Source organism: Muscardinus avellanarius (genome assembly GCF_963383645.1).
Source record: "Muscardinus avellanarius genome assembly, chromosome: 6".
Lineage (NCBI taxonomy): Eukaryota > Metazoa > Chordata > Mammalia > Rodentia > Gliridae > Muscardinus > Muscardinus avellanarius.
In genome coordinates, this window is record NC_137791.1 from 58,097,792 (window position 1) to 58,121,486 (window position 23,695).

Here is a 23,695-nt window from a genome sequence, read left to right on the forward strand (position 1 = left end):
TCTATTGCATAGCAAAGTGTGCAACTGGATTACCTGCTTGTTTCACAGTGATAAATCCATCTGACCTTTTTCAAAGTTGTATAGTCAAAAGAGGGAACTCACCAAAAAAAGAAAAAAATGTCAGAGTTAAAGTGGGGACTTAACACTGCTGCAGTCTAGACAAATAGCCAAAGGAATTCAATGAAAGTGAGTTTATTGACAAAAGCAGAGGCCACTGTGACAAAAAAGATGTAGATGTTCCAGAAGAAACTTCACATTAAAAGGACAGAGATCAGCCAGGCGTGGTGGCGCACACTTGTAATCCCAGCATTTGGGAGGCTGAGACAGGAGGATCGCAGTTCACAGACAGCCTCAGCTACTTAGTGAGGCTCTTTGCAACAGAGTGAGTCCCTGTTTCAAAATAAAGAATAAAAAATAGGGTTGGGGGTAGCTCGGAGGTAGAAGACCCCTGGGTTCCATCCCCAGTATCACAAAATAAATAAACAAATAAATAAAATAGAACAGGGATCAGCCAGGTGTGGTGGTGCATGCAGGTAATCCCATTACTTGGGAGGCTGAAACAGGAGTAAACAGTGTTTACTGACATGGGCACAATGAAGCGACAAATAGGATATATACTAAGTAATAAATCCCAATTCATTGAGAGACAATATTAAGATCATAAGATAACCTCATTTGTGCTCTATATTCCCCCCTTCATGGTGCTAGGGTTGAACCCAGGGGAATTCTACCTCTGAGTTACACCCCCAGCCAGATTTTTTTTTTATTCTTTATTTTGAAACAGGGTCTCACTAAGTTGCAGAGGGCCTAAGTAGCTGAGGCTGGCCTCAAACCCAGATCCTCCTATCTCAGCCTCCCAAATATTGAGATTACAAGTGTGTGCTGCCATGCCTGGCTTAATATATATGTTTGAAGGTAAGAAGAGGGTCAGAAACTATTAAGAAGTGTGTGAAAATACAACTTATGATCAAAATATTTTTATTAAGCCCAAGACATAATAAAGCATCACAGGGAGAACCCAACTACATTTATTAGAGACAAAAATATGGATATAACAACAGCAGCAGCAACAACCAAAGAAACAGCCTATTGTTGAAGATACATTAATACAGAAAAATTATGAGGAATCCATTATAAGACTTTAAAAAGGAATCCTCCCAACAGTGTGACCAACTCATTTGGTACTGTGATGTAGGAGGAGGTAGTACTAATATTCGCAGGTTCCTTTCAGTCCTGTGATGCTAAAACATATTCAGCATATTCAATACACCTTTAAACTGAGTAAGTCTACTGAGCCATTAGTTTTCAGAGTCTGTAATATCCAAAGAATCACTATAAGAGCTTTATTTGCCTTCTAAATTTAGGGGGTTTACCCAATAAGTTAGGATGTCTTAAAAAGTATGGTCTCCAATAATCACCAAATCTTTGATTTATAAATAAGTTTATTTATAGTGATATTTACATAATAAAAACAAAACACATGAAACTCACAAGTTATACAAAGAGAAACTGGTGTATAATAAAGACAGCAATATAGACTGACAGGCAAAATTTTAACGAAAGATTTAATAAAGAGTTAAATATCAAATAGACATCTTTACTTCTTCTAAATTTCACTTTGTCACCTACACTGAATTAGAATTGAACAATGGCTTTCTCTTCAGGCGGTCCTATACTGAAAATTCTGGAAACTGATAAATCATATTTTGGTAGGAGTTTAAAGTTAATGACCTATTTCCATGCAATACCTAATGCTGCCTTAATAGGAAGTCATATCCAGTCTGCTTTGAAGTGAAATGATTTTAAATTAATTTGTTCTGCCAGGCTAGACAAATGTCACCAACATTTTGCTGGTGTGTAAAGATATGGCAGGAAGTAACTATTGAGAAAGAAAGAGAACTGGAGCAGAAGGGACTGGGCAACAGAAGCAAAAGCCAGGAAGGGGAGAGCGATGAAATTATGCACGTGACTAGGCAGAGCTAATAAGCACAATGAGTGCAGCCGGGAAACGAACAGGAGTCAGTCCACGGAGCAAGAGAAGGGCTTCTGTAGTTACCATCCACTGGAAAACAACTTAGTGCCTAGCCAAACAAATTTGTTTTAACAGAAGTACTGAGAGGACCTGGGGGATGTTAGTATATGGAATGCCACCTTTAAATTCAGGTTGAGTTCTTACTGACATTGGTGAACATCTGCTTCAAATAGCAATAAAATAAAAGCCATATTACGTATACAGCTGCATTCTTTAAACAAATTAAAAAGAACTTCAAATGAGACAAGCAAAAATAAGACGTAAGCATTGTCAAATAAGGCACATGTAAAAATCTACACACATTATCCAGTGAAAGACAATATATATATATATATTTGGAGGTAGAAATAATTACAAAAATACTGACATTTCTAAAGCATTACCATATTTGTTACAAACAATCACCAACTAATCCCCATTCAGAAAACTGCTTTGTAAAATGATTACCCAACATTTTCAGGACTACATATTTGCGGCTTTTTATGAAATTTCATGTGAGCAACTGGAGAATTCAGTTAGTGGCAAAAAGTTGTCCCTACTATGAGAAATGCAATATGGAAATTATAAAAAGTTACAAATGCTCATAAACCCCATGGTCATCATAATGTAAATAAATGTCCTTGAGTGCACCAAGTTGATATTTCCTCATCAATTAGGAATTCTTAATTCTCATTTCACAGGCCCATTGATGTTTTTAGTAATGTGGCTATATCTGCTGGCATACTCCCTTCATCACCTGCAGGTCAGAAAGTAGCATTAAAAGTGTTATAAAAATCTTATGATTAATTTATTATTCCTATTTTCTTTTCTTTTTCTTCACTATTGGAGACCAAAGCAAGAGGCACTCTACCACTGAGCTACATCCCTAGCCCATTTATTTATTTATTTACTTATTTACTTTGCTACACACTCAGTCCTATTTTTTATTCTTTATTTTGAAACAAGTTCTCACTAAGTTGCAGAGGGCCTCACTAAGTAGCTGAAGCTGTCCACAAACCTGCGATCCTCCTGTCTCAGCCTCTCAAGTACTGGGATTACAAAATTGTGCCACCATGCCCAGCAAACCCTTTTAATTTTAATACACTGTCTCACTAACTTGCTGAGGGTGGCCTCAAACTTGTGATCTTCCTGTGTCAGCCTCCTAAGAAATTAGGATTACATCATCCCCTTTCCCCCCTTTGGTGAACTCCTATTCATCTTTCAAAGCCAAGTTTGTAGCTGGGCACGGTAGTGCACACCTCTAATTCCAATACATGGGAGGGGAGGCTGAAACAGGAGGACCAGAGGTTCTGGACCAGCCTCAGCAAGTTAGTGAGACTCTGCTTAAAAACAAAACAAAAAGGCTGGGGTATATTGGAGGTCGAATGCCTCAAGGTTCAATCCCTGGTGCCCCCCTAAAAAATGCCCGGTTTGCTGCAGTATTGACCCACTAAAAGCCTTCCCTAACCCCTACATGTATATGGACTACATATAAGGATACGGACAAGTTCCTGATTTGATATAAACAGACATATATGCAAAAATATAGTTTGGATTTTATCTATTTCATACAGCATGTAGCACTTTCTTCTTACATTTGCTAAATACAAGAAAAACATTTATGTAACAAACTGAGTGGGGAAAAGAACAAAACCCCTAAATGCCCAATGGAAAAAATATTTAATTTATACTCTTATTTTTATATAAAAACAAAGTAAAAGTAAAGCCATAAAAGACATTAAGAGGACAATGGTGACAAGTGTGAAAACAGGTAATCCATTACAGTATCTGACTTAAATCAAACACACAAACAGGTTTTTCAGTATACCATTTGAAGATTAAATAAGATCATGTAAATTACCTTTTGATTATCCAATGCTTGCCCCATATTTTAATTAAATAGGTAAAAGTATCTAGACACAGGGATTACTCAAGATTCTCTGATGTGAAAACACCCCACACCTTGACTATACACTACTTAATAATCCTTGATTAATTCAATTAGGCACTTGGAATTTTTTTCCCCCCAGTACTGAGTGGGCATGGAACCCAGAGGCATTCTACCCCCTAGCAACACCCCCCCAGCCATATATTTTATTCTTTATTTTGAAACAGGGTCTCACTGAGTTGCAAAGTAGTAGCCAAAGCTGTCTGAGAACCACGATCCTCCTGTCTCAGCCTCCCAAATGCTGGAATTATAAGCGTGCACCATCACACCAGGCTAGTAGGACTATTTTTGATGAGTTGATTTATTAGTTTACTGATTACTGATAATGGCACAGTTGCCAACTCACAAATATTTGCTGACCTGTTTATCTATAAACTATCAATTCCATAACTTAGGTGTGTACACAGCTAACCACGTCTCTAAAAAATACATGCAGTTACAATCTATTACAGAAGCACTTAACCTTTCCTCTTCTCTGAAAACCACATATATGTGCACAGAACTCAAAATGCCACATGAACTCAAGAGAATTCTATGACCCTCCTTCTAGTCTCATCTAACAGACTTGAAAATTGCCCAAGAAAACAAGCTGATGCTTGTCTTAATTAACTAATGCCACACTAAGAGAAATGCAGGGAAAGAAGGGGAAGATTAAGAAAAGGTGGTGTGTGTGTGTGTGTGTGTGTGTGTGTGTGTGTGTGTGTGTGTATTTTACTGGAAATTGAACCTAGGACATTCTACCACTGAGTTATATCACCAGACTTTATTTTGAAACAAGGTCTCATTAAGTTGCTGGGAGTCTCACTAAATTGCTAAGGCTGGCTTTGATTCTCCTGTCTCAGCCTCCCATGTACTGGGATTACAGGTATGCACCACTATGCCTGGCTCCTTAGTTGTCTTAAAGTCTTGTCTCTAGAAATTTTCTTGTTCTATGATTTTTCAAAAACTCTGATGAGTAGAGATTGTCACCAAAATATTATTGGCTATTTTGAGGCATGATGACATCAAACAAATTTAAAGATATAATACAATAAAATGCAATGTGTGAATTTTGGGCCCTGGTTTAAAAAAAAAAAAAGATATTAAAGGACAATTAGGAAAAATTTGGATAGAACAATGTTATGATAATATCTGGAATACTTGATTTTCTTGCATGAAAAAACAGTATTCTGTCAACTTAGAGGAATATCCTGAAATCCTACGAATGAATTGCCATGATGACAACTGACTCTGGTGTAATGGTTCAGAAGGAAGAAAAGGTGGAAGCAGTGCTGCAAATAACCCAACTGCTTAGGAACTCTACTTCCATGCATACCATGCTTTCAATAGTGTTTTATAAAAATAAACAACAAGTTTTAAAGGTAGAATTGGACACTTTTTTGGGTGGTACCGGGGATAGAACCGAGGGGCATTCTACCTCTAAGTTATATCCCCAGCCCTATTTTTTATTCTTTATCTTGAAATAGGGTCTCAATGAGTTGCAAAAGGCCTGAGTAGTAACTGAGGCTGTCCTTAAACTACGATCCTCCTGTCTCAGTCTCCCAAATGCTGGGGCTACAAGCATGCACCACCACGCCCAGCTTTATTAAACACTTTTTAAAAGAAAAAAAAAAGTAGCCAGGCATGGTGGTGCATGCTTGAAATCCCAGTACTTGAGAGGTTAGAGAGGACCACAGGCTCACAGAAGGCTCAGCTACTTAGTGAGGCCCTCAGTAACTCAGTGAGACCCTGTTGGACAATAAAGAATAAAAAAATAGGGCTGGGAATGTAGCTCAGAGGTAGAAGCCCCTGGGTTCAATCCCCAGTACTGAGGAGAGGAGAGGAGAGGACAGGAGAGAAAGAGAAATAGGACAAAAACAAAAAACACAATCTTTATTTTAAACTAGTAGTTATCTGTTTAGCACATAGCAGAATCACCTAGAAGGCTTGTTAAAATAAATAACAGAGTACTAAATCTTTTTCTCAGAGTTTCTAAAAAAAAAAAAAAAGGGTGGGACCTGGGAATGGCATTTCAAATTGACAATATCCCAGGTGATATTGCTCCTACTGCTAATCCAAAAAATGTACTGTGAGAACTGTGAAGGCGGGCTCTAAAGAATGTTCTATAGAAGGGAAAAGTGAATTCTTGTTCAGCCAATAGATTGAAAACATAGTAGCTGAAATAAGTCACTATTTTAACAGATATCTGAAAAGAAAGGAGGTAAATTTACAAACTGAAAAATGCATATAAATACAAATAATTTGCATAAATTATAACTGAAAGTGACTGAACATATATATTGCTTCTGCTCCCAACTAAAACATCATTAAGATAATAGCTATCGCTGTTCGCGGACAGCCTCAGCTATTAAGTGAGGCCCTTTGCAACTCAGTGAGACTCTGTTTCAAAATAAAGAATAAAAAAAGAGGGCTGGAGGTGTAGCTTGAAGGTAGAATGCCCCTGGGCTCTAGTCCAGTACCACAAAAGATACCAGGGAGAATAAGTTTGTAAAGGGAAAGCAAAACAAAAAAGAAAAGACAGGATGGGAGACATGTGCTAGGCGGTTATCAACAAATTTTGGATGATGAAAATCAGATGGCAAGAATAGACCGGCCTTTAGTAGATTAGGCAAAGCAAAAACATGTTTACAGTGGGAAATGTAAGGACACCGCAGACCCAGGATCCTCACCCAAGCTTATGACATTGGGAAAATGGAGAACATATGAAGCTAAAATCAGGATGAAGGAGTAAGACCCCTCAAGCTCGACCAGGCAGTCCTAAGAGAGAGAAAACTCCAAGTTTACTCTTTGAAGAATTTGAATCTGAGGGACTCTGGACTTACAGGACAGCAGAGAACAAGAGGCTGCACTGTTTATAAATATGAGAACAACCCTCCCTCCCTCCACTTCCCCTCAGCTCTGGGAACAGATTCAGTGGCTCATACTACCTTTCCCCACAATCCTGTCAGAAACTGGAGAATGGCTCTCTGGTGAAATAAACGAGACCATGAGAAAAGGCGTACAGTCAAGGACAGCTGAATCCCTGAATAATTAATAATTATAGTTATATTTAAAGACATGTATCTGGATATTACTGTCATTACTAAAAGAGAATTTAACTGCTGGGTCTGGGGGCACATGCCTGTAATCCCAGTATTTGGGAGGCTGAGACAGGAGGGTTGCAGAACAGCCTCAGCAACTTAAGTGAGACCCTGTTTCAGCAAAAAACAAAAAGGGATGGTGGGTGTACAGTTCAAAGGTGAAACATCCCTGGGCTGGCAATTCCCATTATCAGTCTCCCTGTCTCTCCCTCCCCGGCACACACCTCTTCCTACCCCCCTTTTCTCCACCCCCAAACATAAAGAATGCATATATTTACTTATTCTAACATTCATCAAATGGCTGGCTACACACTCAAAAGGGAGAGAGGTTAACATGTATTTCCTTTATGGGAAAATAGGATGATAAAAAGAGGCTACCCAATGATATTTTTTGAGTTTTAAACCATGTGAATGTATATTTTTTTAAACTATATATGTAACTAAAATCTTAAAGGTTATTTCTAGGGTCCAAGCGCTCTGATATGAAGAGCTGAAATTCATAAATGTTCACAAAAGATTGTATTCTAGTTCAATAAATACTAGTCAAAATGAAATTAATGCAAATGCTAGGGTTTCTTTTTCTTTTCTGTGTGGTATTGTGATTGTACCCAGAAGACATTACTACTGACCTATACCTCAACCCTTTTTATTTTTTTAAATTTTGAGATAAGTTCTCACTAAATTGCTGAGGCTGACCACAAACTTTTGATCCTCCTGTCTCAGCCTCCCAAGTACTAGGTTACAGGTATGTACTACATCTAGTGAGGGTTCTCAATATACTTAATTATGTCATAAAATGCGCCCTACATTTCAAACTTTTAGGTTCATAATTATTATTCATGCAATAAGAATATAATAAAAGTGTGGATAATTATAGATCCAAACTTAATTTTATTATTTTACTTCTGAGATATTCTGGTGTCGGAAATAAGGAATTTGAAGAGGCCCCAATACTTGAATTCTGGCAAAATGTATCTTAGTTATTATCATACTTACGTGTCTGTGGTACGAGAAACAGAACTCAGGGGCATCCTACCCCTGAGCTATATCCCAAGCCTTACTTTTTACCTGAAAACAGGGTCTTGCTAAGTTGCTAAGCGTGTTGACCCTGTAATTCTGTCTCAGCTCCCAAGTATTGGGATTACAGGTGTGTGTCACCACATCTAGCAAACTATAGTAGTTCTGACATAATTGTACTTACTTTCCAAACTGTACATATTAATTAAGAACTCAGGACATCTTTTTTATCCCCTTACAACCACTAATTTACACTTTAACAAACAGTAAAGTTTCTGCTTATGAACATCTTACCTTCATCTACTGTGGTCATATCTTGTTCCAGTTTCAATTTCTGTTGGTTAATTTTTAGCATGGATTCTTCAATTGTCCCTTGGCTTATTAGTTTTATAACTAGTACTTCTCTAAAATAAACACATATCCACTGGTTACTAAAATTATGTGGATACAGGTAACTATATTACAGAGTTTAATAAAAATAATTTATAAAGTTATGACAAACATCCTTAAATTATTTTAACTACTTAATACTTAAGATTGTCATTTTCTGAGCTAAATTTAAATTTGCAGACATGCTTTCCTATTAATCCAAGAAAACAAACACTTTTATACTTTTATTGATAAAACTATATTATGCCGGACATGGTGGCACATGCTTGTAATACAGCATTTGGAAGGCTGAGATGGGAGGATCGCGGTTCGCAGATAGCCTCAGCTACTTAGTGAGACCCTGTTTCAAAATAAAAGAATAAAATATAGGGCAGGGAGTAAGGCTCGGAGTTAGAATGCCCCTGGGTTCCATCCCAGACCCGAAAAACAACAACAACAACAACAACAACAACAACAACAAAAAACAAAAAACCCAAACTATATTAAAACAACAGTTTTGTGTTCAGATAGGTTTTTTGTTGTTTTTTTTTTTTTTTACCTCTATGCTACACACCCAGTCATATTTTTTATTCTTTATTTTGAAACAGGATCTCACTGAGTTGCAAGGGGCCTAAGTAGCTGAGGCTGGCCATGAACCCAAATTCTACTGTCTCAGCCTCCCAAATGCTGGGATTACAAGTGTGCGCCACCACACCTCGCTAGAAATTACTTTTTTTTTTTTTTTTTTTTTTTTTTTTGCCGTACTGGGGATGGAATCCAGGGGCATTCTACCTCCAAGTTACATTCCCAACTCTATTTTTTATTCTTTATTTTGAAACAGGGTCTCATTGAGTTGCAAAGGGCCTCACTAGTAGCTGAAGCTAGCTGCAAATCTCAATCCTCCTGTCTCAGCCTCCCCAAATACTATGATTACAAGTGTGCGCCACCAGGCCCAGCTTTAGAAATTACATTTTAAAAAAGAAACATGCTTTGATTATCAGGTCTGGAGAAATAATTCTGTTCAGAAAGGCAATACATTATAAGTCTCCACAAATTTTACAGATAAATATTTGATCTATAAATGAATAAACCAATTGTCTTTTGAAAATATAGTAAAATACTCCACAAAGAAGACCTTGACTGCTATTTATATAGTAAAGTTGAACTGTAGTCATCTCTTTATAGTGCTATGACCAATATCAAAATAACTCACCCCAAATCGTCTATGACTCAATTATTTCTTAAAGGGTAACAGGGTAGCGATAGTTTTATACATTATTACTGGTGATATATACCAAGTCTAGATTAACAAGCACCTCTTTTCAATTATTAATCTTTTTCAAAGGAGCTAGATCATTGATAATACTTCATGAATGAACCACTGTGGGAGGTAAATAAACAGACTACACAGTGCAGTCCATGTTAAACATTGCATGTAAAAACCATGCCAACAACCTTGCTTTGCTCAATAAGTTAAAACTAAAGCAACACCAGGCGTGGTGGCGCACACTTGTAATCCCAGCATTCGGGAGGCTGAGACCAGGGGATCACAGTTCACAGACAGCCTCAGCTACTTAGTGAGGCCCTCTGCAACTCAGTGAGACCTGGTTTCAAAATAAAAAATAAAATATAGGGCAGGGGGTATAACTCGGAGGTCAAATGCCCCTGGGTTCCATCCCCAGACCTGTAAACATAATAAAACAAACAAATAAACAAACAAAACACTAAAACAAAACACCCAATATACTATATTCTAACATTCTATCTCATTCAGTGTGGCATTTGATTAAAAACAAATTCCAAATGAAAATACTTACTTAGTCTGACCTACTCTGTGGCACCTATCTTCTGCTTGTTTGTCATTGTAGGGATTACAATCAATGTCATGAAGTATAACAACATTTGCTGAAGTCAAATTTATTCCTAATCCACCAGCTTTTGTTGACAAGAGAAACACAAAGATATCCATATCTGTATTAAACTCATCAATCAGATGAATCCTATAAAATAAATATATGAGGTTAAATCTCACTAAAAGGTATATAAGGTAATTAAAATAAAATAATCACATCACACAGAAAACTGAAGATGTAAATTTGTGCTCTTGGTATTACAGTATTTTTTGGAGGGGGGACAAGTTTGAAGGAACTTCCCAATTCACCAACTTCTTTTCTATATATACTATTGCTCTCCCAACTATTACTTTGATTCAACCATTCAGATTTGGTTAATTTGCAGAAAACTACTTTGTCCTTTGATAACTTTAAGGAGGGGTACTGAGGACTGAAAAAGAATCATTCTTACACCCCAGCCCTATTTTTTATTCTTTATTTTGAAGCAGGGTCTCACTAAGTTGCAGAGCCTTACCAAGTAGCTGAGGCTAGCTGTGAACTTGGATCCTTCTGTCTCCGCCTCCCAAGTTCCAAGATTACAGGTGTGCGCCACTATGCCCAGCTACTCTGATGACTTCTGATATACCTAAACACTACATATGCAATCTCTAACCCTTACAGAAATCTGTCAGCTGTTACTGACAGGCAACAATATGTGAAATATGAAAAGGGGGGAAGGAAAAGGGAGGGGAGAGGGAAATAGACTGATTTTTCTTTATTTTAAGGTAATCATATGAAATAAACAAGACCCAAAGCAACAACATTCTATCAAATGCTACAAACACTTAAAATTCAAACAATTAATAAATAATAAGGGAGTGAAAAAAGTATACCAACCTTTCAGAAATCTGGGTCTTCCCATCTAATCTAAGGTATCTATGCTGATGATGTTTTAAGAGAACCTCTAAAATATCCAGCATCATGGTAAACTGGCTAAATAATACGACTCTATCACCCTGTGAAGATACGTACATGAGTTAAAAACAAAAAATATAATCATTACACTACTAAAATCCTTCATATGTCCAAACAATCAGGAGTGTACTCTCATCATATTAATAACTTTACAATTTCCCATTATGAAAATATCTGATGACCAAATGCTTCTATAATAAAATTCAGGTAATGATACTAAAGATAAATTTCCTCTTTTAGCGTATATGTAAATAAAATATCTTAACTTCATAACTTTGGAACTAAAATTTAACTTTTGATTTTAAGAACAGTTATTATTTCACTTATATATAAAAAAATATAAGGGGCTGTACCAATATTATTTAGAGTTGGGTGTGATGGTGTATGAGATCATAATACTCAGGAGGCTGAGATAAAAGATCAGGACAAGCATCAGCAACGTAACAAATAGGGTTGAGGGGTGTAGCTTGGAGAGAGAGTGCCCCTGGAGTCAATCCCCAGTTAAACACAAACACACCACACACGCACACACACACATACACATATCCACACATACACACTTTGGATGGTGATCTTATAAATGTTAGCTATTTCACACAGAAACTGTTAAGCTATTTAACAAATCAACAATGATATAATCCTTTATTGATCTCCCTGAGGTTCCACAAGAAGAAAAAAGTAATCAGAAAATGTGACTAGATGTCAAGAAAATTTTCAAAATGCTAGGCCCTAAAAGAACACAGAGCTGGGCGTGGTGGTGCATGCTTGTCGTCCCAGCATTCGGGAGGCTGAAACCGGAGGATCACAGTTTGCAGACAGCCTCAGCTACTTGGTGAGGCCCTTTGCAACTCAGGGAGACCCAGTTTCAAAATAAAGAATAAAAAATAGGGCAGGGGATGTGGCTTTGGAGGTCAAATGCCCCTGGGTTCCATCTCCAGACCCGCAAAAAAAAAAAAAAAAGAGAGAGAGAGAGAGAGAACGTAGAGCAGGCCAGGCATGGTGGCACATGCTTATAATCCGAGTATGTTAGAAGGTTGAGAGACAAGAGGATTGCAGTTTCACAGCCAGCCTCAACAACTTAGACTCTTGTTCCAAACAAAAAATAAATGATGACTGGGGTGTGGCTCAGAGGTAGATGCCCCTGGGATCCTACCCTAGGATCCCACCCAAAGTCAAAGGGGCAAAGATGCCCCTAGATTCCAACCCTAATATCTCCCATCCAAAGAATATAGTGAAGACACAGAATAAAGCTTCAAAAGTATTAAACCCTGCCAAAACTGCTTTAAGAAGTTTAACTAATTGGGAAAATAGAGAAAGAGTACCATTCTTTCTCAATACCTTCTGTTTCAATTCTGACAAGATGCATCCTAAAGCGCGAAATTTTCCAGAATCTAAAATCAAATCCATGTCTAACTGGAAGTTATTAATGTGTCGATATTGTTTACAAAGTACATGTAGTTCAAAGTCTGTCATGACTTCCATATCTTCAAAGATCAGGTCAGGGTTAGCCTCACAATGTGTAGGTTCCTTTTAAAAACAAAACACAGTGAAACAATACATTTCAAAATGAAAATAATTTAAAATATGATCATCAAAATTAAAATTTTTTTACATGTGAAAAATGTAAATCAAGATATTTTAATATAAAAAATTTAGTGGAAAATTAGTATTAGATTTAGGTATAATAAAGGGAAAGAATTCTTACTGTTTTAGCAATAACATGCTGAAATAGCCATATGTGAAAAAAAGGTCTAGTATTTGGTTCAAAATAATCCTAGGAAAGGATGTAGGGAGCCTAGATAAAATAATAGTAGTATCATTATCAAATGCTAATTAGAAAATAGGTGACAGTTACATGGGCAGCAGGGCTCATTATATAATTTTTTCTATTTTTATGTTTGAAATTTCCCGTAGGTTTGAAATAACAAAAGTTTTTAAAAAGAAAATGAATTATATTCAACACTAAGATCTATAAGGAGGAGGCAAAAATAAAGAGTAAATAAATGCCAGCTGGGCGCAGTAATGGAAACCTGTAAACCCAGTACTTGGGAGGATAAAACAGGAGGACCACAACAGATTTGAAGCTAGCCTCAGCAACTATAAATGTAAAATATAAAAAGATAGATAAAATGGGAAAAATCTCTAAGACTCAAAATCTATGGGACATTATTGTTAAAGAAAAATGCACGATAAAATGCCCTAGTTCAAGAGCTAACAATTTTTTCATGAAAAGGTCCAGATGTAAATATTTTAGGTCTTTGAAGAAAATATTATGTGTTACAAATACTCAAATTTGCCCCTATAATAAGAATCATGGAAAATTAAAACAATTAAATATGACAAATTTAGTGAAGAAAATTAGTATTTTAGTAAAATGAAAGGAGAGAATTCTTATCTAGAGATGGCATACTAAAAATGTTCCTATATGAAATAATGTCCAGAATTTGGTTCAAAATAATTTGAAGTTTTTTTTTTTTTTTAAATAAAAAGTCACTGTCCTAAAAACATAGTTTGTTAAGCCCTGATCTAGATTATCATTTCTTTGCTCTTTTATCCTTCAGATCTTGAACTCTGTGTTAAAAATGTTTTTGAGAAGTCAAGTGTGGCCGGGCATGGTGTTAAAAATGTTTTTCAGAAGTGAAGCGTGGCCGGGCATGGTGGCACATGTTTGTAATCCCAGCATTTGGGAGGCTGAGACCAGAGGATCGCAGTTCGTGAACAGCCTCAGCTACTTAGTGAGACCCTCCGCAACTTAGCGAGACCCTGTTTCAAAATAAAGAATAAAAAATTGGGCTGGGGTTGTAGCTCGGAGGTCCCAGACAGGAAAAAAAAAAAAAAAATAAAAGAAGTCAAGCGTGGTATGCCCAACTGTAATCCCAGTACTTGGGAAGCTGAGGCAGGGAGATTGCAGGTTTGAAGCCAGCCTCAGCAATTCAGTGAGTCTCACATTAACTTCTCAAGACCCTGTTTCCAATAAAAAATAAAATAGAAGCCAGGTGTGGTGGTGCACGTTTGTAATCCTAGCATTTGGGAGGCTGAGACAGAAGGATCACGGAGAGCCTCAGCTACTACATGGTTAGCCCCTTTGCAACTCAGTGAGATACTTTTTTAAAATAAAGAATAAAAAATAAGGTTGGGGGTGTAACTCCAAGGTAGAAGGACCCTGGGTTCAACCCATAGCAACCCCCCCTCCAAAAAAAAGCCAAAAATCTTTTCAGGCCAGATGTTGTGGTACATAAAAACAAACTTTTCAGGCCAGATGTGGTGCATGCTTGTAATCCCAGTACTTAGGATTCTAAAACAGGAAGATTGAAAGTTCAAGATAAGCCTCAGCAATGTAGTCTTTGTTTCAAAACGAAAAATAAAAAGGGCTAGGGTATAGACTGAAGGTAGAATGGCAGTGGGTTTAATCTCCAGCACAACCACCAAAAACAAAAAACACAAAAAAAGGTTTTTGGGATGGGAATATGACTCAGTGGCAGAGCACTTGCCTAGCATGTGTTAATATACCCAATGGGTTCTATAGCCTTGACATCTTGACATTTAACCTAACAATATCCTACCTTTTTTGTTTGTTTGTTTTGGTGGTGGTACTAGGAGTTGAACCCAGAGGTATTCTACCTTTGAACTATATCCTCAGACTAATTTTCTTATCTGGAAACAAGTTTCCAAATAAAGAATAAAAAATAGGGCCCGGGCGTGGTGGCGCATGCTTGTAATCCCCGCGCTTGGGAGGCGGAGACAGGAGGATCGCGCTGGTTTGAAGCCATCAGCACTGGCTCAAGAGACCCTGTTTCCAAATAAATAGTATATATAAAAAAAATAGGTCTGGGAGTATAATCTGGAGGTAGAAGGGTTTGCAGGAACTCCAGTATCACCAAAAAATAAAAAAATAGGGCTAGCAGTACTGCTTAGAGGAAGAATGCCCCTGGGTTCTATCCCCAGTGCCGAAAAACAAACAAACAAACATTTAAAAAGTCCTACCTTTAGCATAAGCTGAGACATTTCCTTGAGTTTTTCAGCTGTGTAATATTGACGATGTAATAAAGGATGGTTGGCCATTTTTCTCAGCTGCATCATGACATTGCACATTTCTGTATTTTTTTCTGTGATCCAAACAGCATGCATTAAAAAAATTCAAGCTGATAGCTGTTTATTGCAATATATCTTAATTTTTATCAAGTTTTAAAATTGCTGCTTCAAATTTCAACTAATTTTTTAAAATGACTACATCACATTTATCATGACTAAGCAAAATACAGCTCTAACATAATTTTTCACACAAAGCTCTGAAATCTTTCACACAAAGCTCTGAAATCAGGTTATACCCATGTTATTGATAGACTTTTTCAATCTGTTGAAAAGACCCAAGTAAAGTTGCTCCTGCTTCTCTGACATTGCACACAACTCGATTTGATCTTTCTTAGGGGGTAGTTGCTTGAGAACCTGAGAAAGAAAAGTAGTTTAAGATGACATGTTTAATAATAAAGAAATAGAATTTTAAGAAACTACCATAGACAAAAACATAAAGACTTACCTCTTCTTTCACTCTCCTGAGAATAAATGGCTTTATAATTTGCTTTGCATGTGCTATTCTCTCCTTTTCATATGTTGTCTGTTCATCTGCTGATTTCTAGGTAAAATAGAAACATATCGTTTCAGAAGTTATTCATTTTTTAGAACGATAGTGTGCTGCACAAGATTAAAATCTCCCTCTAAAATATGAATAATTTTCTACACACTCAATTTATTCAAATTCACATTTGAATTTTGGGTTATAAGTTTTTTGAAGTTCCATTTGTATTTTAAGGTTCAATGATACATAATCATGTATTCTACTGAGGAAATAAATTTGAACTATATTAGGTTGATGTTTAGAACCACTATTGAGTCATTAACTGATTATTTAGATGACACTCAGGAAATGAAAATGTGTTTGCATGGGTATGTGAAAAAAGGTTGATGTAGAAGAGAAGAATGAAAACAGAAAACTTCTTTGTGGAAAATGGCACCCCCAAAAAGCTACTATAGCTTGGTAAAAATCATGTGGACAACTCCGGGCGTGGTGGTGCATGCTTGTAATCCCCACCCTTGGGAGGCGGAGACATGAGGATCGCGAAGGTTCAAAGCCAGCTGTGCTGGCTTAAGAGAGACCCTGTTTCCAAATAAAATATAAAAAATAGGTATCTGGGAGTGTAGCCTGAAGGGTTTCCAGGAACCTGAGTACCACAAAAAAAAAAAAAAAAAAAAAATCATGTGGACTAAAACTAGGGTATAGAGAGCTATGTCAAAACTGGTGGTTTTAGAAACTTTAAAAGTAGCCAGGTGTGGTGGCGCACACTTGTAATCACAGCATTTGGGAGCTGAGCATTTGGGATGTCCTCACAGTTCGAGGACATCCTCAGCTACTACATAGTGAGGCCCATTTGCAACTCAGTGAGACCCTGTTTCAAAATAAAGAACATAAAATAGGGCTGGGGGTGTAGCTCGGAGATAGAATGCCCCTGGGTTCCATCCTCAGTACCGCAAAAAAGAAGTAAAAATACAAATTTTAAAATTGTTATACATTTACTGGTGCATTGTAGTAATACATGATAGTGAAGTGATATTTTAAAATGTGAAGTAGATCCTCCATATTTTATGAATCAGAGCTTTAGAAAAGTAGCTTGTAAAAATTTGCCAGTCCATTTAAAAAACTATCCATCAAGTTGGAGGAAATTCATTAGTAAATGTTAAGAAGGCAGTTAATTTGCAGTTTAAGAGTATCACAGAGAATTCTTGCAAAAGTGACTTGGGAGAGACTCCAAAGTCTCTGCAAATGTAGCTATACTGGAAAATGAGAGTTCTTAAACATATACTATACTTTCCCTAAATGATAATTAAATCAAATTTTTGTTTTAAGATGGGCTTCTTTTCTGTAATTTTTGGAAATTGTTACTTTGTATTTATAAACTTTTTAGAAATGGGGGTTGAACCAAGGGGCACGCTACCTCTGATTTTCTCATAATCCCCCTTTTCAAATTCTGAAACAGGATCTCACTAAATTAGGACTGGCCTTGAATCTACAATGCTCCTGTCTCCGCTTTACAAGTACTAGAATTACAGGTGTGTGCCACCATGCCCAGCAAAAAACTTGTTTCAAAACTTATATCCAGCCGGGCATGGTGGTACACGCTTGTAATCCCTGTGTTTGGGAGGCTGAGACAAGAGGTTCACACACAGGTTTGAAGCCAGCCTCAGCTACTTAGTTAGGCTCTCAGCAGTTTAGTGAGACCCTGTTCCCAAATAAAGTATAAAATAAAATAGGTCTGGGAGTGTAGCCCAGAGGTAGAAAAGCTCCTGGATTCTACCCCCAGTACCACCCCCAAAAATAAAAAACGATTGTATTTCTATAGCACCCATAACAAAATATTGCTAATTTATCTTACCCATTTTGGTAAAGAAGAAAAAATGATCAAACTTTCCCCACATCCCCACATCTGAGCTCTCCATCAACTTAAAACTCATTCTTCAGAATATCAGAAAATTGAAAATCCAAAATTTTTAGACACTGATTATGGAATTCACCTACTTTTTCTGCATTACATTTGGCTGATTTTCTGAACTGATCTGAATAGAGGGATACTGACTACTTAAACTTATTCCATAGAACATAAGAAAACAACAACAACAACAACAAAAGGCAAAATAGAAAAACAGACTAGATGAAACACAAAGCATCATGTTTGGGGGTGGAGGGAAGTACGTGTATGCTTACTGTCTTTGAAGAAAACATTCTTCGTATTTCACTGGTGCTACTACTAAACATGTGTGGCATAACGAAATTCAACAGTGACATGAGTTCTAACAGATTATTCTGCACAGGTGTGCCTGTGAGCAGTAAACGGTTATTTGCCTGTAAATGAAAATGAAATTTAAATTAGTTTTCCTCCCCCAGAGGTACTCCCACTTCCCTTGCCCAGTGAGGGGTTAAAGGGAAAAGGAAATTAAAGCCATTATTTATAACTTAACACTGTGTGATGAAAAACTGTTAAGTTAAATGGTTGCTATCTAACTATGACCATCTCTTATATTAAAGGCAGAATGTGAAAATGGTTTACGTTGGTACTAAAGGTTGAACCCAGGGGCATTCTACCTCTGAGCTTTATCCAAACCCCTCCCCAGGCTCTGTTTTTAGAAACAGTCTCACAAAGTTGCAGCAGCTGGCCTGGAACCAGCTGTTTTAAAATTTTCTGTTTTAGCTTCCCAAGTACTGGGAATATAAGTGTATGCCACCACTTCAGCTATTTTATAGGCAAGGAACTTATGTTCTTATATCACTTTAGCATGATAATGAAGATAAACTATATTTGGTATTTATAGGTTATACTAAGGCTATATTTATAGGTGAATTGATGGGCTTCTAGGAACTAAGAATAAACTAAGAATAGTTTTTACATTTTTAAAGTATTGTTAAAATAAAAATATGTTACAAAGACCACAGTTCTCACAAAGCATGACATATTTGCTATATGGCCCTTCACCGAAAGTTTGCTGAATCCCAATATATACATTAAATTATATAAACTAAAATTTTAGCTGGGCGTGGTGGCACACACTTGTAATCTCAGTACTTAGAAGGCCGAGACAAGAGGATCAGAGTTTCAAGACCAGCCTCAGCTATTTAGTGAGGCCCTCCACAACTTAGTGAGACCTTGACTCCAAATAAAGAATAAAAAATAGGGCCAGGGATGTAGCTCGGTGGTAGAATGCCCCTAGGCTCAATTCCCAGTACCAAAAAAACCAAACAAAATAAATAAAATAAAGTTTTATCAAGACAGGATAATTCACAAAACACTCTTACATTAATTGTCATAAGGTGCTGGTAGCGAATGGAACCCATATTCTTCAGCATATGGCCCTCATCAAAAATTGCGTAATTAAGTTTCAGCCTTCGAAACAGACTTCGGTCATCAGAACTGCTGATTGCACAATTATACCTGTCAGTTAAAAAAAAAAATTCTGAGTATACCTTTTGGGAGTTTGGTGCTTATTGAGATATACATTTCTTTTGCTTCTAAGGACTGGGGCATTCTACCTCCCAGCCACATTCTGTTTTTTGTTTTGTTTTGGTGGTACTAGTGATTGAACCCAGGAGCATTCATCCTCTGAGCTACACCCCAACTCTATTTTATTTTATTTTATTTTATTTATTTTTTTGGTGGTACTGGGGTTCCTGGAAGCCCTTCTATCTCCGGGCTACACTCCCAGACCTATTTTTACATTTTTATTTGGAAACAGGGTCTCCTAAGCCAGCGCGCGTGGCTAGCTTCGAACCTGCGCGATCCTCCTGTCTCTGCCTCCCAAGCGCGGGGATTACAAGCGTGCGCCACCACGCCCGGCTCTATTTTATTTTTTATTTGGAAAGAGCACCACACTAAGATGTGGAGGGCCTAAGTTATTGAGACTAGCTGTGAACTTGCAATTCTCCTGTCTCAGACTCTCAAATAGCAGGTTTACAGATATGTACTACCACACCCAGCTTCCTCCAGCCCTTTATACATTTATATATATATTTACAGAAACAGGGTCTTGCTAAGTGGTTGAGGATGGTGTTGAACCTGTGATCCTCTGGTCTCCGCATCCCAAGTACTGGGATGACAGGTGTGTGTCACTACACATGGCAAAATATAGCATTTAAAAAAAAAAATTATTAAGCTGAGGAGCAAGCTTGTAATCCCAGTACTCAGAAGCTGATACAGAAAAATCGCAGGTTCACAGCTAGCCCCAGCTACTTAGTGAGGCCCTCCTGAGCTTAATGAGATCTTGTTTCCAAATAAAAATAAAATAGGTTTGGGGTGAAGCTCAAAGGAAGAATGTCCCTGGGTTCAATCCCCAGTACCTAAAAGATTTTTGTTTTATTAGCTGGGTGGTGCAGTGACACACACCTGTCATCCCAGTACTTGAGAGGCTGAAATAAGAGGATCACAGGTGAGGCAGTCTCAGTAACTTAATAAAACTGTGTTTCAAAACAAAAAATAAGGCCAAGCGTGGTGGCGCATGTTTGTAATCCCAGTATTCTGGAGGCTGAGACTGGAGGATTGCTCTTCGCAACTCAGTGACACCTTGTTTAAAAAAAAAAAAAAAGACTAAAATAGGGCTGGGGGTATAGCTTGGAGGTACAATGTCTCTGGGTTCCATCTCCAGTACTGCAAAAAATAATAATAAAAATTAAAAAAATAAAAAGGGTTAGGGGTGTAGCTCAGCAGTAGAATGGCCCTGGATTCAATGCCTAGTACAAAAAAATTATATATTTCTAATAATTAGTCTCTTAAAGACACACTAGACATAGTTGAGATTCAAATAAATGCTAGTGTTGTTGCACTATACATGTAACCAAATTATGAAAGCTGAAATACATAACTAAAAGAAAACAAAATTTTATAATGTAATCAGTAAACTTCTTGAGAAGAGGCTGACATGGGTATTACTCACAAATAATCTGATATTGTTATATATTTTGCTCCATTTGTTATATTTTAAAAAGCAAACAAAAGAACATGAAGGTAAAATATGTTTGTGTTTAAAATATTAATTAGTAGAAAAATTCCAAGAAATAATAGGTAATACCTAGGAGTTCAAGACTACATATATAGGTCTGATTTGTTTGTTTATTTGTGGAATGAAACCCAGGGGCATTCTACCTCTGAGCTACACTCCCAGCTCTATTTTTTATTCTTTATTTGGAAACAAGGTCTCACTGAGTTGCAGAAGACCTCACTAAGCAGCTAAGGCTGGCCAAGAACTGTGATCCTCCTGTCTCATCTTCTTGAATGCTGTGATTACAAGCATGAGGCACCATGCATGGCTTGGAGCCTGTTTTATTAAGAAAAGAAATTTTGGATGAATTCTTTCAAGTATAGACTCCTACAGAAGATGGCAGTATTGAGAAATAAGCAACAGTTAAACTGTGCTTTAAAGAACTGATATAAAAATGCAACAAAAGATCCTTAAGTGTTCTACCAGATACTTAAAATAGTGGCTAACATATTCAGTTATATTTATCATCTTATTATGTTCTAACTCAAATTTTTCATTAGGAGAATGATGTTCCATTGTACTTACTAGCTTTATCTCCAAGTTAGAAATACAAGTCATTGTGGTGATTACAAATTAGAAATACTGTCAAATTTACTGTAAGCTTAATTTGTAGAGTCCTCTTAAAAGACTATGCTTTCAATTAAGTGGATTAAACCTTCTTATACCCATTGTTAGCGGGTTGATGAGCTGGCAGAAAGCTCTTATGATGTTATATACCATATGAAAAATCCCTTTATCCTCCAAATAATTTATTCCATTACTTTTGTTACACCATTCATAGCACAAACTTTCCTACCTATTACTATTACAAAATACATTTTTTATATTTGGGTACTAGACAATTCCCTATCTCCCCCAGAAACTTTGCAATACTTACGTGGTCACAATTACATTGTAATCTTCATATTTACTATGAATGTTGAATCTAATTTGTTTACGTTCTTCTTGAGAGCCTAAAATTTAAAAATACACATATTTTGATTGTATTTATTATCCTATATTATATACTTTAATTTTTAAAAATCCCCAAAATTAAAAGAAAAGTGACACACTCTTACCATAGTAACAGAGCACGTTTAAAGTGGGGCACCATAAATTAACTTCCCTTAACCAGTTATCTATGAAACAAAAGAGATTACTTTGCATCTGCTACAATAGCATATGTTCATAAAGTCAAAGAAACACTAGTTTGACAATTTATTCCTTTGTAAAATAAAAGTACCATGATTTTAATTTTGTAATAGACCTTTCAAATATTTTTCCTTCATGATTTTCAATGATATGGAGGTTTTGAAGAGGCATCAAAATTATGGGCAAGAGGAATAATAACCAACAATATAAGAGATGGCTTTCATTTTATATTCATATATACAAATATTCTTTTACCCTAGCTTCCACATCAAATTAATTGAAAAAGAATGGAATAGCAATTTGTGCAAACTGCACACTTCCTGATTCAGTGTTTAGACATTTAAAAGTGTACTTGTTTTATCTCTTAAAAATAATTTAAAAGTATTATGAATTAAATAATCTCAGTGCTCGCTTTGGTAGCAGATACTAAAACTGAAACAATACAGAGAAGATTAGCAATGCCTCTGCGCAAGGATGATGCACAAATTCTTGAAGCGTTTCATATTTTTAGAATGGTTAATTTACCTTCAAAGAGTTTACTAATGCGTATGTCATGATGAAAAAGACTATTTTTATTTCAACTAACCAAACTTCTAGCATATTAACAAAATTAGAAAAATGTAAGACATTTTGAATTAGTGAATAAATGGCATTGCAAATGTTAAAAAAATCTCAGACTCTCAATCTGTAATAATTTGAAATTGGAATAACTGACTTGTATTTGTCATTTTCTTGCAAATGACTGCCAATACAAATGTATATATGTACATATATAAAGAGAAAACAAGGACAATAAAAACATCCATATCTGCGATCCCCCCCCACCCACTTACTTCTACCTAAATAAAACATGAAGTATAAAAACAGTTGTCTTCAGTATTACAAACCTATTGTTGAGGCCGGAACAACAATCAAATGAGGACCTTTATTACCCTCCTGAAAGAGGTATGCCAGGAATGCAATGGCTTGAATAGTTTTTCCTAGTCCCTAAAATTAAAAGTTTAAAAACAAACATATGACATTTTAAAATATGCAAAAATAAGTATTTGAAGATACAAAAGGAAAAGGAATGTTTTATACTGTATTCATTTTTATTTCCCATAAAATCCCTAAGTTCTTAGTTCTCAAATGATGATAGAATTGCTTATAATCTCCAAGGGATGCTCTATTTTAATAAACAGGATGGATAGATCTTAACTGCTGATTCACAAAACATACATTAATAGGGAAAACTTTTGCACTCCAGAGAAAGATAATTTTGATTGCTGCTTATAATATCTGTCCAATATTTAATGTATATTGGATGGACTGAGGCCTATATACCTATTCTTTCACCACGCAATTACACTATAGCATATTTATATCATGAACTGTTACACAAGATGGCAATTAAAAAAAGGCCAATTACCTTGATAAATTTCAGTAACATTATGTTGCATTAGATAAACTAGAAATAAATAGCATATACTGCATATACTGTATAATCAGAAAAAATTAGCCCATGAGGATAGAAACCAAAATACTCGTGATGGAAGTCGGGCGTGGTAGGGCAGACTTGTAATCACAGTACTTGGGAGGCTGAGACAGAAGGATTGCAGGTTTGCAGCCAGCCTCTGCAATTTGTGAGGCCCTCTGCAATTTGGTGAGACACTGCTTCCAAATAAAGAACTAAAAATAGGGCTGGGGGTATAACTCGGTGGTAGAATGCCCCTGAGTTCAATCCCCAGTTCCGCAATTAAAAAAAAAAGAAAAA

The 23,695-nt window shown here is 36.5% G+C and overlaps 1 protein-coding gene across 4 annotated transcripts in view; it reads right to left on the minus strand.

The window, feature by feature from the left end:
- Nucleotides 1-2,706: 2,706 nt before the first annotated feature.
- Nucleotides 2,707-23,695, minus strand: part of SMARCAD1 (SNF2 related chromatin remodeling ATPase with DExD box 1) — a gene marked incomplete at its 3' end in the record, with an annotated part of 104,127 nt that continues 83,138 nt past the window's right edge. For 3 of the 4 annotated variants that reach the window (XM_080698015.1, XM_080698014.1, XM_080698013.1), the window contains exons 11-23: nucleotides 22,830-22,929; nucleotides 21,870-21,929; nucleotides 21,689-21,764; nucleotides 19,076-19,211; nucleotides 17,990-18,127; nucleotides 15,770-15,865; nucleotides 15,561-15,678; nucleotides 15,217-15,338; nucleotides 12,571-12,759; nucleotides 11,155-11,273; nucleotides 10,243-10,425; nucleotides 8,351-8,460; nucleotides 2,707-2,768 (exon numbers count right to left, since the gene is read on the minus strand). In XM_080698015.1, coding sequence (XP_080554141.1) covers nucleotides 2,707-2,768; nucleotides 8,351-8,460; nucleotides 10,243-10,425; nucleotides 11,155-11,273; nucleotides 12,571-12,759; nucleotides 15,217-15,338; nucleotides 15,561-15,678; nucleotides 15,770-15,865; nucleotides 17,990-18,127; nucleotides 19,076-19,211; nucleotides 21,689-21,764; nucleotides 21,870-21,929; nucleotides 22,830-22,929 — 1,509 coding nt within the window. The remainder of the gene's footprint in view (nucleotides 2,769-8,350; nucleotides 8,461-10,242; nucleotides 10,426-11,154; nucleotides 11,274-12,570; nucleotides 12,760-15,216; nucleotides 15,339-15,560; nucleotides 15,679-15,769; nucleotides 15,866-17,989; nucleotides 18,128-19,075; nucleotides 19,212-21,688; nucleotides 21,765-21,869; nucleotides 21,930-22,829; nucleotides 22,930-23,695) is intronic. The other variant, XM_080698016.1, reaches the window with a different exon arrangement.